This window comes from Leptosomus discolor, chromosome 15 (assembly GCF_034619465.1).
Source record: "Leptosomus discolor isolate bLepDis1 chromosome 15, bLepDis1.hap2, whole genome shotgun sequence".
Taxonomy (NCBI): Eukaryota; Metazoa; Chordata; class Aves; order Leptosomiformes; family Leptosomidae; genus Leptosomus; species Leptosomus discolor.
The window spans coordinates 4,403,334-4,418,361 of NC_141405.1; the positions used below are offsets into that span (position 1 = coordinate 4,403,334).

General features: G+C 54.3%; 1 protein-coding gene across 3 annotated transcripts in view; it reads left to right on the forward strand.

The window, feature by feature from the left end:
* Positions 1-15,028, forward strand: part of NPLOC4 (NPL4 homolog, ubiquitin recognition factor) — a 28,639-nt gene that overhangs the window by 983 nt on the left and 12,628 nt on the right. For 2 of the 3 annotated variants that reach the window (XM_086473727.1, XM_086473730.1), the window contains exons 2-11: positions 352-432; positions 2,907-3,019; positions 3,831-4,010; positions 6,453-6,501; positions 7,273-7,367; positions 8,600-8,723; positions 9,360-9,539; positions 11,071-11,157; positions 12,731-12,802; positions 13,489-13,615. In XM_086473727.1, the coding sequence (XP_086329853.1) occupies positions 352-432; positions 2,907-3,019; positions 3,831-4,010; positions 6,453-6,501; positions 7,273-7,367; positions 8,600-8,723; positions 9,360-9,539; positions 11,071-11,157; positions 12,731-12,802; positions 13,489-13,615 (1,108 nt within the window). Of the gene's footprint in view, positions 1-351; positions 433-2,906; positions 3,020-3,830; positions 4,011-6,452; positions 6,502-6,583; positions 6,978-7,272; positions 7,368-8,599; positions 8,724-9,359; positions 9,540-11,070; positions 11,158-12,730; positions 12,803-13,488; positions 13,616-15,028 lie in introns of those variants that run through there. The other variant, XM_086473729.1, reaches the window with a different exon arrangement.

Consider the following 15,028-nt stretch of genomic DNA (forward strand, 5'->3'; position numbering starts at 1 on the left):
GTGGAAGCTCTGATTCACCCTCCTCCTGAAAGTTTTAATTCCGCGTCTGAGGCCGGAGCTTTGAGGAAGAAAAAGCAGCGTTAGCGTTTTTGTCGGTGCCAACTCCGTGCCGTGCCTCGTGCCTTTGGGTGACTCGCCCCGAGCGTGCCAACGTGGGGCCAGCGCGGCCCTTCCGAGGGCAAACGGCTTCCCGGGGCGTCTGCACCCCTGTGTGAAGAGCAGCGTTAGCAGCAGGAGGGGGGAGCGGTGGCCACAGGCTGTGGTGGGTGCCCGAGGCTTCAGGGGGCGAGCACGGGGTGGGCTCCGTCCCCCCCTCATGGCTCACGCGGGCTCTTCTCTTCCCCCCTGCAGATCATCCGCGTGCAGTCGCCGGAAGGAGTCAAGCGCATCACGGCCACGAAGCGAGAAACGGTGGCGACGTTCCTCAAGAAGGTACCCCCGAGCCTCCGCCGCCCCGGCGGCACCAGGCAGGGCCCCGGCGGCTCAGCCCGCGCCGCACCTCGCCCTTGGGAGAGCCGCGCTTTGCCGCGCCGGGGCCGACGGAAGCGGCGTTGTTGTCGGCGTAGCCAAAACCAGTTTTCCCCGTTGCTGTTGCAGAGGGGGAATAACAAAATTAAAGAAGAGAACTTGGCTTTTCAGGGTGGGGGGGGGTGGGAGCTTTCCTGGAGGAGGCTGGGTTTTTGGTGTTCTCCCAAAAACCGGGGAGCGGGGGGTGCCAGCGGCACGGGAAGCTGTTGGATACTCAAAGCCTGCTGCCAGGGCCTGGCCTCGTCGGGCGGCGTCCCGTTGAAACGCAGCTGTTCGCTTTGCGTATCGCTTGGATGTGCTTTGCGTGCCGCTGGTTTTCCGTGTGGGGTTTCGGAGGGAGCAAGGAAGGGGTTCAGGCGAGATCTTGGGGGGATGTGAGAGCCCCCGGGCTCTCCTGGGAAAGGTTTCCACCCTGGGTTGAGGAGGACACGCGGAGTGTTGGAGCTGTCGGGGTTGGAGTTGGCTGTAGCTTGTCTTTTGGTGTGATGGGACTGCTCAGTGGTTCAAGTTTGGTATTGAAGCGTGAGCAGTTCTCCGTTCCCTTCCCTCCCGGAGCTCCGCTGTAACCTGGAGCCCCCAGATGAGGATTTCTTCGCTTCACCTGAGAAGTACTTTGTGTTCCTGTGCCTGAAGGGCCATTCTTCTCGTCAGCTGGATTTCCTTTCTCCCCTCTGCGAGGGGGAAGGGGAGCAGACCGAAACCTGCTGCTGCTCGTGAGTCATTTGCTTTGTTCAAGGCTTGGGCCCAGACCACCACAGCCACCCCCGCCTCACCCAGCGGCAATCCTTCTGGATTTCAGGGCTCTGCAGCCTCTGAACGGTGTCACCCAAGGCAGAAAGCGTTGCTTTCAGAGTCCCTGGAACCTGTGCAAAACCCGGCTGCTCGGTTTCAAGGGCTCCTGTTACCCGAGGCAGCGTGGAACAATCGCGCTTGCAACCCCTCACCGTCGGAACAAAAGCGTCGGCGCTCGCTAAAACTGATCTGGGGAAAACTTTATCCTCTCGCTGAGCTGAGCACGAGAAACGTTTGGGGTTCGTTCCTGCCGCAGGGTTTATTGAAAGAGGGAAGTTGCAGATTTTACACAGATCTGTGCGGGTTAATAGCTGGGGATTTTAACACGGAAATGTTGATCCATATATTCCATCTTGACCTGGGGAGCTGTAATTAAAGAGGCATCGGATTGCTTCGTCAGTGTTTGCAATTAACTTAAATCTCCTTCTTGATGACTCCAGAGAAGCTGCGACAGAACTGTGCTAGAAAGCACGGCTCGGAGTGGCGAGGGCCTTCGTAATCCCGGGTCTGTCTTTTGTAGCTCATCCTTGGTAGCAGGACTGGAAATGTAAACTCTCCGCTGCGAACCCAGTTAGAACCCAGTTAGGAACGAGCGGAAGGCTTTTGTTAATGTTTTGTGGCATTTCTCCCCCCCCCCCCCAGCCCCCAAACCAGTGAAGTCTGGGGCCCAAGGAGCTCGTGTTTGGCTCCAGCAGGCGGAACGCAGGAGACGCGTTTCCATCCGAACGGCAGATTGCTTGCTGCCGCGAATCGCAGCGAAGCTGACGGCCAAGAAGCTGCTTCCCTTCGCTTTGCTCCTGTGACAGTTGTGTTTGTGGCTTCTTAGAGGTGTCCTGTGTCTCTGAGCCCTACCAAAGCCACAGGGCGATGTGCTTAATAAAAATAAAGGCTATTAGCTGAAGAATTTAGGAAGAAACTTGTCGTCTAGAGGAACTTTTAACGCCACTTTTAAACTGATTATGTTTTGAAGTAGCCAAACGTGGAAATTGCTGTTGCTGTGAAGAGACATTTGAGTTATTCCGAGTAAAGCAGCCTTAAACTGAACGGGTGAGAGGATGAGCAGGGAAAAAAGCTGCCTGGGGACTGAGAGGTCGTTATTGTGAGGGTAAGTTTCCTCAGGAGAAGGAAGTGGAGAAAAACAGAAAGGAGAACCGCAGGAAGAGCTTGCTGATGTAGCAGCTGGTAGGTGAGAGCAGAGCTGAGGGGAAGAAGGTCCCCTGGACCGAGGAACTCTGGTCATGGGAAGGTGAGAGTGGCTTGGCTGGCGTGTGCTGGCGAGGCTGGAGTGAGAGAACAGGGATAACGGAGAAGATCCTCCCCTCTCTAGTCCTGACAGCGCTTGCCTGGGTTTAGATAAAGTGTGAGGGAGACACACACTCAGTTTCGGTTGGTTCGTGGCACAGGTCGCCCGTGAACTCGGCGTTTGTGCTCTCTCACCCGTCCTGCACTCTTCAGAAGCGCCGATGGGTTCAGCTCCGGTTTTGCAATGGAAGTTCCCTGGACTTGGCACTTGCTCTGAGCAGCTTTCAGCATCTGCTGGGGGGCGGGAGGTATCTTAAACCTTGTCCTTCTTCTCTCCCTTTCAGGTTGCGAAAGAATTTGGTTTCAGGAACAATGGGTTTTCCGTCTACACGAATAGAAACAGGACAGGAGAGATCACGGCGTCACAGAACAAATCCCTCAACTTACTGAAAATCAAGTGAGTCCTGACAGTGCGCTGGGGGGTGGAGGGGGGGGGCGTCTCCTCTGAGCTTGCCTGAACTCTTCCCTCCGGATCGGGCCACCTTCCAGCAGTCCTGAGCTTTCGGCTGTCACTCACCTGGCCGGTGATTGACGTGCCGACGCGGGGCTGATCAAACGGGCCTGGGGCGAGGCTGTGGCAGCCGTTTCGCTGCTGGCGTTGTGTTGGCGAGCCGTGGCGAGGCAGCAGCGGGCCTCCTGGTGGCTCTTCTCCAGCCCGTGGCGAGCTCCCTCATCCCACCTCTCACTCCCGCCATCCTCTTTTTTTTTTTTTCCTGCATCCGTGCCAGACTCTGACAGCCCCCGTGCCGGACCCGGCGTTCCTGCCTTCTGTAGCCAGGCGCCCGGGGAGACGAGAGGTGCCGAATGGCGCCATCGCTGCGTGTTTGGGTGGGGATGTCTCCCTTCTGTGCCTGTCAGGGGTCGCGTTAAACTGGTTAAAAATACGGGAGCTGTTACCACCGCGTTGCGACTTGTCACTCGGAGGTGTCGGCGCCGGCAGCTGCCGTGGGAAGGCTGGGACTCGAGGGAAGCTGTTGCTTCTCTCCACAGGCTCCTTTTGCCTTTTTCTTCATCTTTTTGTCCTGTCTCCTGATGAAAAGGTTGGCATTGGTTGTCCAAATGACCAAAGCAGCAGGAAGAGGTGGCTTCGGACTGCCGCGTTTGCTGGTCTGCGTGTGATTTGTGATCACAGGTCCCTCCGTGGTCCGGAGGGTTTGCTGCCCAGGAGGAACTACTGATCCCCGTGTGTTGTTTTTCCACACCCGTAGGCATGGTGATATGCTGTTCCTCTACCCCTCGAGCCCAGCTGGCTCCTCCTCAGAGACCATGGACACCTCTGTCTCCCAAGGCTTGCGGCCTGGCGGGGCCCCCCAGGTGGTGGAAGATGAGATTGACCAGTACCTGATCAAGCAGGACGGGAAGATTTACCGAAATCGAGACCAGCAGCTGTAAGTAGTGGACTTTGTTTCTGCCGGTGCCTCTGTGCCTCACCGGAGCTTGTAAGGTCTTGTCTGAAACCAGCAGCCAGGAAACGTGCTCTGGGAACGGCCCTGGGAGCCGCTGCTCCATCCCTCGCTGCCTTTGAAACGTTCACGAGGGAAAACAGCCCTTGCCATTGTCCTGGAAGGTTAAATCGAGCTCTGGTGAGCCGAGGAAGGAAGCAGATACCAAAATCCCAGGGTCTTTGCCAGGAAGGACTCATTCAGAGCATCTATTGTTCTGCTCGAGGTGGCCCCCGCTGCGGGACTTGCGATCGTATGTTTTGTGCTCCTAAAGGGTTTGGAGCTCCCTCAGTTAAACTGAATACTTTGAATTCTTCCCCAGGATGTCCTGGCAGCTGGTGCTGCGTAGGCCTGCTCGGTTATGCTCGGTGTGTGCCATATTGCCTAAAAACCAGGGGCCTCCTGTCTGCTGGAGCTTCTGTCCCACACGGTCTCGATGTGTTCCTGTCGCTTGGGTGCCGAGGTGCCGGGCGTGCGGGGCAGCAGGGCCGGGTCTCCATCTCGCAGGAGAGGTGTGGGTGGGGAAACGCCAGAGCTGCTCCCTCGGCGTCGCCCAGCCGGCAGCAGGAGAGCATCGAGGTCGGGGTTGTTTTCTAAACCGCGGGGGGCTTCTCTGGCAGAGCAGGGGCCTGAGCTCCGGTGCCTTTGCCAGCCGCTGTGCCGCATCTCCCTGCTGGGCCAGAGCCCCCGCAGCCCTGCGCCGCTGTCCTCAGCGTGGGGCACCTCGCCATGGTGTCCCAAGCAGGAGGGCTTGTGTGTCTTCAGACCCAGCCACTCTTCGTAAAGGAAAAACACCGAAGTTGAAGGGAAAACCAAAGAAGCTGGTGAAAGCATCCAGTGGCAGAGACTGGAAGTGGGAGTTGGGTCTCTGCCTGCTTAGTTTTTGGCTTCCTTTCCATCACGTGCCTTTCTAACCTTTCCATCACGTGCCTTTCTAACCTTTCTGTGAAACCAGGGAGTCCATTTTGCTCGCAGAAATGCAACCAAGTCTAGCTTTGCCAAAACTCAGCTGCCAGAGGCTTAGGTAAACAAAGCAGCTTGTATGTTTTGTCGAAGTGAGAGTACAATGGTGAGTTCATACCACCGTAAATCTACACTGATGCTGCTAAAACGGCCCCTGTCTGGAGGGTTGGGTTTTATTGCTCATCGTTAACAACACCCCAGTTGGCTCCCGGCCTGATGTCTGTACTGGTTGCTGGCTTGGGGCTGGACCCCTCTGCAAAGTAACTCCTGAAAGGGCTTGAGTGAAGATTTTTAAAGGAATTCTTTCTAAAGCAGGAGAGCTCGCCCTTCACCGTTGTGTCGTCTTCCCTGTGGTTTATCTGTGGTGCTGCAGCAGCAAGGAGGTTTGGAGAGTCGTAGCCTTTGTGTGGCCAATCCTATCTGACCATTTCAGGCTGCTGGTAAACGAGGGAAATGTCACGTTACTGAAACAATAACGGCAAAACCCACCACTCTGTGGCAAAAACATTGTCTTTAACTTGACCCCATTTTTCAAAAGGACAAATGAAGGTCTTGTTCTTAGCAGGGAGCCAAAGCACAATGGTGGATATTTATGATAAAAAGAGTGTGTCTGGGCTCGTTCCTGTGTTTGTGAGTGCCTATCAATCTAAACCCAAAGGGAGGCTGAGTGCATTAGCAGCCGTTAGCGGTCCTTTATGTGCATTATCTGCCGCAATACTTCGTTAAAAGCAATGCTGCAACTGGATCCCGTCCATTTTGTCTTTACAAGAGCCAACGTCCATGATGGCTCAGGGATGGCTCCTCCCTAGAGGCCTGCCTTTGAGACCTGCCGCTGCCCTAGTGCTGGGGCAGAGGCGCGGGGGGGGATGTTTTTTGTTGTTTTGGTTGGGTTTTTAAGGCGCTCACCTCGACAGGAGACGTTTTCCCCTGTGTTCTGTAACTTTACCCAGCGGGTCTTTATCTGTCGGATAAACACATGCTTCCCTGTTTGTTCCAAACCATCCTCTAGTGCCTGATAAAGGATGAATGTTTTAGTTGTCTTCTTGTTCAAACCCCACAGGCCGGCCCTGTGACGTAGATTTAAAATTCCTTGAGTGGAAACACAACCCCGACAGCAGCGCAGGGTCGTAAAACTTGAGCAGCCGTGACCTGCCGTCGGCTCACGCGGCTGCTCGGAGGGCAGAGCCACCCGCTGCAGGCGTTGGGGGGGGGAGGGGGTTTGAGCTTGACCCAGGACTCTCAGATTGAACCTGAAGCTGTTGGTGTCTCTTTATGTGACATTATCTTGTGGTGACCCCTCTGTAATATTCCCGAGGGGCTGTGCAGGTCTTCCTCGCCACAACTGTGAGTCTAGAGCGACTTTTCCAGTCTGACTTTTCCCTTCTGAGGTAAGACTTAACGCTGCTTCTGTTTCTCCTTGCCCAGGTGTCGCCACGGCCCCTTGGGTAAATGCGTGCATTGTGTGCCGCTGGAGGTAAGAGCCCCGCGGAAGCGCTCGAGCCCGTCACCCAAAATCCCGTCCTCTTGGACTCAGTTTCTCCCAGTGGGAGCGTTGCCCCACGGAGAGGCGGCAGCTCCGGGTCGGAATCCCGCCGTGCGCTGCCAAAGGTGCCGGCTCCCCTCCAGGATGGCGAAAGCTCGAGGCCTCGGTGACCCGGCCTTTCCTCTGGTTTTCTGCAGGAGGGGGTTTAACAACAAGCGCTTTAGAAAAGCTCAGATTTTCCTCCCCGCTTCACTCCCGTCTGGATGTTCTGGTTTCAGCCCCTCTCTCGCAGATCCCAGTGCTTCCCAGTTGAACCACCATTACTCAGGTCGAGGGCAGCTTTCGTAACGCGGAGCTGTGTGATTTACAGCGTGAAGCAGCGAGCCCTCAAAAGTCGCCGCCAGCCAGGATGGCTGTTCCCCCGCCGTGTGCTCGGGAAGTCCTTTGGCCTTGTTGGAGCAGCTGGGGTTTGTGTTCGTTGTCAGATATTGAAAGGGAAAAGCCTTTTGCCTTTGAGGCTCGTTCTGATTTGTGGAGCCAATCTGTTATAAAAGTAGGAGGCGATAATAAAACTCGCTGTTGCGAAGCCCCGCTGGTTCTGTCGCAGTAGTAGCTGCCTTGAAAATGAGCCTAAATTCTTCTTGATTGTTTCCACATTGAGAGCCGGTGGGGTTGACTCTAGAACATCCATTTGTTCAGTGATCAGTGTATTAGCAGACAGGTGTCTGACCTGGCTTTTCTTTCTGCGGTGTTTTTTGGCAGCCTTTTGATGAGGATTATTTAAACCATCTGGAACCTCCTGTGAAGCATATGTCCTTCCATGCCTACATCAGGAAGCTGACTGGAGGGGCAGACAAGTAAGAAAATCTCCGTGTTTAAGGGAATTTAGCGGGAGCTTCTTTCTGAAAACACAAATGAAAGTACAGGCAGATCTCACCAGTGTGGTGTTGGATGCAGCTATCGAATGGCAAGAGGAGGAGAACAGATCTAAGGAGGAAACAACACAATAAAAAAGAAAAAAGACAAGCAAAAAGAAAAGGCCGGGGGGGGGAAATTGGTCTTTTTTCATTATTACTTTTTTTTTTCTGTGGCGATGTAATTGCTTCCAGGAAACGCTGCTAATGGGGGGAGAAGGCCGGGTGGAAGGAAAGTGGTTGCCTAATTATACCAAGCTCTGAGCCTGGGTCTCAAACCTCGTGGAGAGGCACTGAGCCTGTGGTGGAGCTTTTCTTCCCCCACCGCTTTTCTCACCTACAGCCGTGGATAGGGCAGAAAGACGAGGCTGACGTTCGCTCCACGTGTCCCTCGGGGAGCCCTTTCTGGTCGTGGTGCCGTGGTTCACCGCCCACTGACGGGGCGGGGGGGGGAAAGGAGGCGTCCTGCCCCGCGATGGGGCGGGGGCTGCTGCGGTGCCCCTGGCCAGGTCGGCGCTGAGCAGGGACGAAGCGCTGAGAGTCTGTATTCCTTTGTGCCTCACTGTGGCGCACGTGTTCAGCGAAGGATCTAAAGTCCCCTTCGGTGGTGGCGGGGAGCCCACTGTGTTCTGAAATGCTGCTCCTTTCAGTAAGTTCTGCAGAGGTGTAACCTGCTCCCTCCTGTTCCTAAACACCATTGGGGTTGGGTTTGTTTTTTTTTTAACGTCTTTGTGCGATGCGGCTCCAGTCCGTAACACTTTGATTGGGAGGGACCTGCCCTTTGCAGGAAGCCTCGTGCACGTGAAAGCAGCTCTAATTTGCCCTGGCAGTATAATCTAAGACTTCCCAAGTGCTGCATAAATGATTTAAGCAGAATCCCGTGAGTTTTCTGTCTCTGCTCCTCGAATATCTGCTTAGGAGCTGGGTTGGGGACCACCCGTCGGCCTCCTGACCTCCCTCCCTGAGTGGGCAGCGGAGGTTACTCGGGGACTGCAGGAGTGGAGCATCCCCCTCCCCGTGGGAGTTTGCAGGGCGCTTTGAGGTCCTCTGAATATGCAGCGCCTTGGTGCCAACGTGTCTCCTCTGCCCTGCTTCCCCTCTGATGGTCTGCTTTTGTTTGGAGACCCAAAAGCATGTACTGTGGTAACAGCAGCCTTCTCTTGTCCTTCTTGCAGGGGGAAATTTGTTGCCCTGGAAAACATCAGCTGTAAGATCAAATCGGGCTGTGAAGGGCACCCTCCTTGGCCAGAAGGCATTTGCACGAAGTGCCAGCCAAGTGCCATCACTCTCAATAGGCAGGTGAGACGGAGCTCCCCGGAGCCCTGGGGCTTACAGCTGAGGAGGGACTTGACTTTCGTTTTTGGAGAGATGACTTCAAGAACAGCCAACTTGGAGCGAGGAGCCTTTGCGTATTGGCAGTGGCCGGGGACGGGGCTGTTGAGGTCTTGAGTCCTTGCAGAGAAGGACTCCAAAAATGTGTCTGGTTCAGCAGTTTCCCCTTAACGTGGAGGACATCTGAGCTGGCACCACTAGCGATGAATCCCCACTCTTTTTTCCTTATGGGATGCAAAAGGCCACTCGCCATTTCTGCTTGTTTCCTCTTAAATTTCAGTGGGTTTACTTTTTTAGCTGCAAAGGCTCCTGCAGGGAGGACCCTAGTAAAGAAGCCAAGCTCATGGGGTGCTGGGGGCGCTCAGCGCCTCCCCACACTCCAGCCCGTGGTGGGTGCTGCTTGGTGGGCAGGGGAGTGGTGCTGAAGGGGGAAGCTGCAGGGGAGGGGGGGAGGGAGGGAGGGAGCCAGCTCGCTTTCCCTGTCCCCGCTTTGGCAGGGTTCCGAGGTAAAGGGGTGCTGGGCGTCCTCGGGAAGGTGCTGGCGACGGGCAGAGCTCACGGACCGAGCGGAGGCCGGCCTGACGCTTGAACTTTGTCGAACAGAAATACAGGCATGTTGACAACATCATGTTTGAGAACCACACCATTGCAGATCGCTTCCTCGACTTCTGGCGGAAGACGGGGAACCAACACCTGGGGTATCTCTACGGCCGGTACACGGAGCACAAAGACATCCCTCTGGGGATCCGGGCCGAGGTCGCTGCCATCTACGAACCCCCGCAGGTAAGAGCTGGGGGCCGGGGCGGCAGCGTCGACTCCTAAAGATAATTGGGGAGCGTGGGAACGCGGTTTGGTGGGGGAAACCTCGCGCGGGATCTCCGATGGCAGCTCCACAAGGAAAACAAAACCGATGTGATTTATGTCTCTTACATCACTGTCAGTTATTGCCACTGAAGGAATTTTAAAGCCCAGATTTGCTTTTTGTTTTTTTTTTTTTCTTTTACATTGCTCTGTGCTCTGGTGATTTAAAACTAGAGGCTTCATCATAGTAGATTTACATGTTTCCTCGGTCACTGGATTTCCGAGGTGATGGTATGGAACAGCTTGAAAACATTCTGTACTGGGGGGGAAAAAAGAAGTTGCAGCCCTTGCTTCAATTTCTTATCAGCTCTCTGGGAAGATTTAAGCAGCTTAATTAGACAAAAACGAAGTCTGCGGCCTCGATCGAGGGGCCGAGGATCCGATTCGATGCCTCGGAGCAGCCTGAGTCCCCACTAGATGGGGCACGGCACCGCCCAGCGCCGCGCTCCGCCCGGCTGAGCGCTCCAGGGAGGCTGCCGCTGGAGCAGGTCCAGCCAAAGCCTGGCCTGGCAAACCGAAAAGCTTGAACCGAGGGTGGGAGAGCTGCAAATGGCGATGGCGCGTGCGAAAAGCCCCTCTGCCCGCAGCACAAGGCTCGGCTGGAGGTCGAGTTCACCTCCTGGCTTCCTCAGCGCCGATCAAAGTCGCTTTTCTCAGCGCAGACACGACGTACGCAACAGTACCGTGGTGGGTCGTGTGTTTGCTTCCTCTGGGCGATTTTTACAGGGTTGCTAGAGTGAAGTGCAACACGTTTGTCGGTGGGAAAAGAACACGTGGATCTCTGGAAGGGCGTGTGTGGGAGCAGAATTGCAAGCCTTTGAGAAGTTCTTCCTTCCTACTCTGAGCAGAGCCGTGCCCTCTGTTGTTTCAGTATCGCTGTTAAGCCCCTGCTTTGGAGGTTCACGTGCTTCTGGTTGTGCGCAGTAAAAGCGAGGAAGCTTTCGCTCTCCTGGCAAGCGGTGTCCGCTGTGTTTCTTGCCCCGGCATCTCCCCACCCGAGAGAGCTGGTCTCTGAAACGCACCCAGATGGAGCCGTGTGCTCCCCAGCACGGGGGAAGGCCTGGGCACGGGCTCTGGGAGCCGCTGGATTCCTGCCTCGCTGCTGCTCAGAGGTTCAGTCAGACGAAACGGCGGTCCCAACCTGGCAGGTTGAACGCAGAGCTTTGGGAAAGCGATGTCATCTCTCGCCTTTTCCAGCGCGATGGGAAACAGCGACGGCCTCTTTGTAAACGCCGAGTCTCTCGTTCATAAACCCCGGCAGAGTTTGCAAACCTGGCTGGAGGGCGCCGAGGGGATGGGGCTGCGAGTAGAGGAGGTCTCTGGGGTGAAACCGGTCAGTGGCAGCACCAAAGGGGAAACCCAGAGCGCTGCCTCGCTCCTGGCGATGGCCAGGCGTGCTATGGTTTTTTTTCTTGTCCTATCTTACTAGTCAGTTTTTGTTTCTTTGCTGCAGATTGGTACACAGAACAGCCTGGAGATCCTGGAAGATCCAAAAGCCGAGGTTGTGGATGAGATCGCTGCAAAGCTTGGCCTGAGAAAGGTGAGGACATGGTCGGATGTCGCGCGTCTTTGGGTGGCAGTGACGAAAGTCACCGGTGGTTCTTTGCAGCTCGGCGGGGTTATTCAAAACCGTTGGGGTGTACCCGAAATCTAGCTGAAGGGTCAGTAGCTTTTAGGCATGAAAAACAAAACCAGGAGCATTTTCCTGAGCCCCAGCATCGAGCAGGGCTGTGCAGCTGAAGTCAGCAGTCCTCTGTCATGCGTGACATCAAAGGGAGTAGCAAAGCAGCAGAAACGTGGTTTCCCCTTTATTTCCCCTCACAGAGGAGCCGTTCCTGGTAGCATCTCCCCGGTGAGTGCTAATTTGGCACAGATGTAGCTGGAGTCGCCTTCTGGGTTCCTTCTTCCTTTTGGCAGAATCCGCGCTCCACTTCCCAGGAGCGGAGGCTCCTGCTTGTTTTTTCGCCTCCTCTGTGGAGTCCCGTCTCTCGAGGCCGTGGCGAGTTCACCTGCACGGGGGTCGGAAGCGCAGGTCCCCCGGCAGCTGAGCCTCAGTCCTCCGTTCCCCTCTGCCCGCAGCCTGCCAGTCAGCCCATCAGCACTCACTGGTTTGCTGACATCTCTCAAACCTCTGCTGATATTTTCCGGTTTGGGTGTCGTGTGCCTGCCAGGAATGAGACGTACACAAACAAGATTTGACTTGCTAAAGAAAGCACAAATCAGAAAAGACTCGGCACAGTAGACTATAAACATCTGTGGTGAGGTCTTTTGTTCTCTGAAGATAAGATCTGTAGCTTTTTTGCCAGTGTCTGAAGCAAAGCTTCTGTGTGTGTTATTTATTTCCACGCTTTCCCTCTGCTCCTTGCGGAGGTATTTTTGATCAATACGACTTCACACGGGACTCAGGGCGGGTTGCAGGTTTTTGTCGGGCTGGGAACCCAAATCAGCAGCTCCCCCTCTGAAGGGTTAACGCTGCGGGAGCTGGTCAGGAGGGGCTGATCGGGGCTGGCTGTGGCAGGGGTGTGCAGGAGGGTTCGCAGTGGGGTGTGTGTGGGGGTGTGTGTGTGTGTGCACACATCGATCCGCCGGTGTGCACACCACGCAGGAAGCAGGAATGTGGGGCTCGGAGCGGAGCAGGCTCGGATTTGGCGTGAATCCTACTCCAGTGGGAACATCTGAGCTTTATCTTCAGCAGTGACTGCGAGCTTCCAAATGAGATCATGTGAGCTGCTTTGTCATCCGCTGGCTGCTCTGAATGCTCCATAGGAAATGCTTGTTGCTGTGGGTGGGAGGAGGTAGCGGCTGAGAGGCCTCTTGCAGCCTCCAGATCTTTCCATGAAAAAATATTCCATAGTGAAACATAAAGCTGCAGGTGCCCCTGGCCGGCCAGCTGGCATGCTGCTCCTGGAAATGGGATTCAAATGAGCCCAGCACAGCTGGGAGAGCCATTTCCTTCAGGCACATGCAGCAGGGCCCTGTGAGCAGCCAAGAACATCTTGTCCTGCTAGGAGAAAATGTATCCGCGCTCTCCTCGTTTGGGGTTGGGGGTTGGTTTTGCCTTTTTTTTAATTTTTTTTCCTTAAAGCAACTTTCTTCATGACACTTCTTTATAGGTTGGCTGGATATTTACTGATCTGGTCTCTGAAGACACGCGGAAAGGGACCGTTCGATACAGCAGAAACAAGGTGAGATTCAAGTGTGCAGCTAATTCCAGCTGAGGGCTTGTGTCATCGCATAAGCGCTGGCCGTGCCGAGCAGAGGACTCAGCCAGGGCTGGAGGTGACGCTGGGACTGGAATTCTCGTGAAATGGGGTTTTTCCAAAGCTTCTGAAGGAAAAAGAGCCTGGGCTCACAGAGGTTGGAAGCTGTTTAGATAGGGAGCGAAGCTGCCTGCGGCCCTTCGCCCGCGCTGCGTTGAGGAAGCGGTGCCGGTGGGTTAAGAAACTTCAGCAGAGCGGAGGGAACGGGGTGGTGTGGGGTGGTGTGCGAACGGGGTGAGCAAAAGTGACTCAGGCAGAGGATGTTCCTGTGGGCTGGGCTTTGTCAGAGCTTCGTGGCTCCAACTTTGACCTTCGCAGCTTCCTGTAATTCTAAAGTCGATCCTTATTTGGAAAATGAAACCCCATTTTAAAAAAAAGAAAAAGAAAAGGTGTGTAAAGGTGGGTGGAACGAGCAGTGGGGACAGCCCTGGCGAGAGCCAGGCTCAGGGCTGGGCAGCTGCCCTGTCACATTCTTTTCCCAGTTTGCAGCAGCTTCCTACCAAAGGGTGTTTTACTGGGGTGCTGGTCGTTTCCTTTGGCTGCAGACCAGGGAAGTGGGTCCAGGCTACTTCACCTTGTCCTATTTATTGACGCTGCTGCTCTTCCCTCAGGACACGCATTACCTAAGTGCAGAAGAGTGCATCACAGCTGGGTACTTTCAGAACCAGCAGCCCAACATCTGTCGCCTTTCTCCAGATGGTCATTTCGGATCCAAGTTTGTCACGGTGGTGGCTACAGGTACAAACTGGCCTGGGCTCGCCCCGGCTCTCGGGGTTACACATGAATTATCTCTTGCTCGTCGAAGGAGACGCAGCTGCCAGCAGAAGTCAGACAGCCTGGTCCCCATCTGTCCTAATTAACGAGGGGTTTGCCTTGCTCTATCAAGTAAAATACTTTTTCTTTCTTTGTGCTCTCTTCCCCACAATTATTTACCCTGTCCCCTGCAGGAAACTTAATTGAGGCTCAGCCCTGGAGCAGCCGCCTCTCTGATCCAGAAAGCATTTTGTTGCCTGCAGCCAGGGCAATAACAGCGGCTCCCTTTTCTGTTTCGAATCTTGAAGCTCCGAGTCGCGTTGCCTGAAAGCAGCAGCGCAGAACCGCGGCAATCCGGAGCCTGGAAGTGGCTCGGGCTGGTTCAGCCTCAAGGAGGGACCTTGATCTCCCTTGTGCCGCTGTCAGGGAAGCCCTTACACAGGGTGCTGTGCTCTTCCCGGCAAGGAAACGTTTTTTATTTTTGTTTGTTTGCCTGAATAAAACGGAGAAGCCTGTGAGATGCTTTGCTTTGTCACCTCTGATTAGAGCCGTTGTCACAGCCAGTCTCCAGAGGCGCTGGCGGAACAGCCCGGGCTGCGAGGGGAGATGTTGGCATGTGCTGGGAGAGTGGTAGCGTTAGGAGTTCAATCTGCTGCTCTCCACGGGATGACACATGTATCCATTTAAAATTTCCCTGGAGCAGATACACTGGGTTCTGGGTCTGTTTAACACAATGAGGAAAAAACAAAAAGAAAAAACAAACCGCGTGACTTCCAAATAGCATAAAAACCGAAAGTGTGATCTTCTGTTGCCTGCTCTGAGCCCAGGTTTTGTAAGTGTTCCCGGAGCCTTTTGCAGTGAAAACGCTCTTTCAGTGGCCAGGCCAGTGCAGTCAGACAGCCGCCCGTACCTTCCAGACTGCTCAACGCATCCATCTTTCAGGAAAGATTAGATGTGTAGCTTGCTCATTCTTTTTTATTATTATTATTATTATTTATTTCAGTTGTTGGGGTTGTTTTTTTTTTTAAACAAAGTGCTTTACTGAGAAAATGATGGCTAGCTTTGTTCAGGCCTTCCCCGTGCCTTGGTCTATGTTTAATTTCTAGGAGTGTTTGTTCTGGAGCAGTGAGTGGTTGAGGTTAGAGATCAAAGGGTAGAAAACGAATATTTCCTCTTTTCTGTTCCAGATAATTTCATTCTCCTCTGTTAAATCAGCCCATCAGGTTTCTATTTAAACATTTGATTCCTTCCTTTTGTGCTGTACAAATATATTTGGATAGTTTGCATCGACTTTGCCTTTTAATCCTCTACATGGATTAACTCCTATCCCCTCCTGAATTCCTAGGTTTGGAAATAGTAACGTTTTCCTACCATCTGTCTGTATCTTCTCTTTCCAGT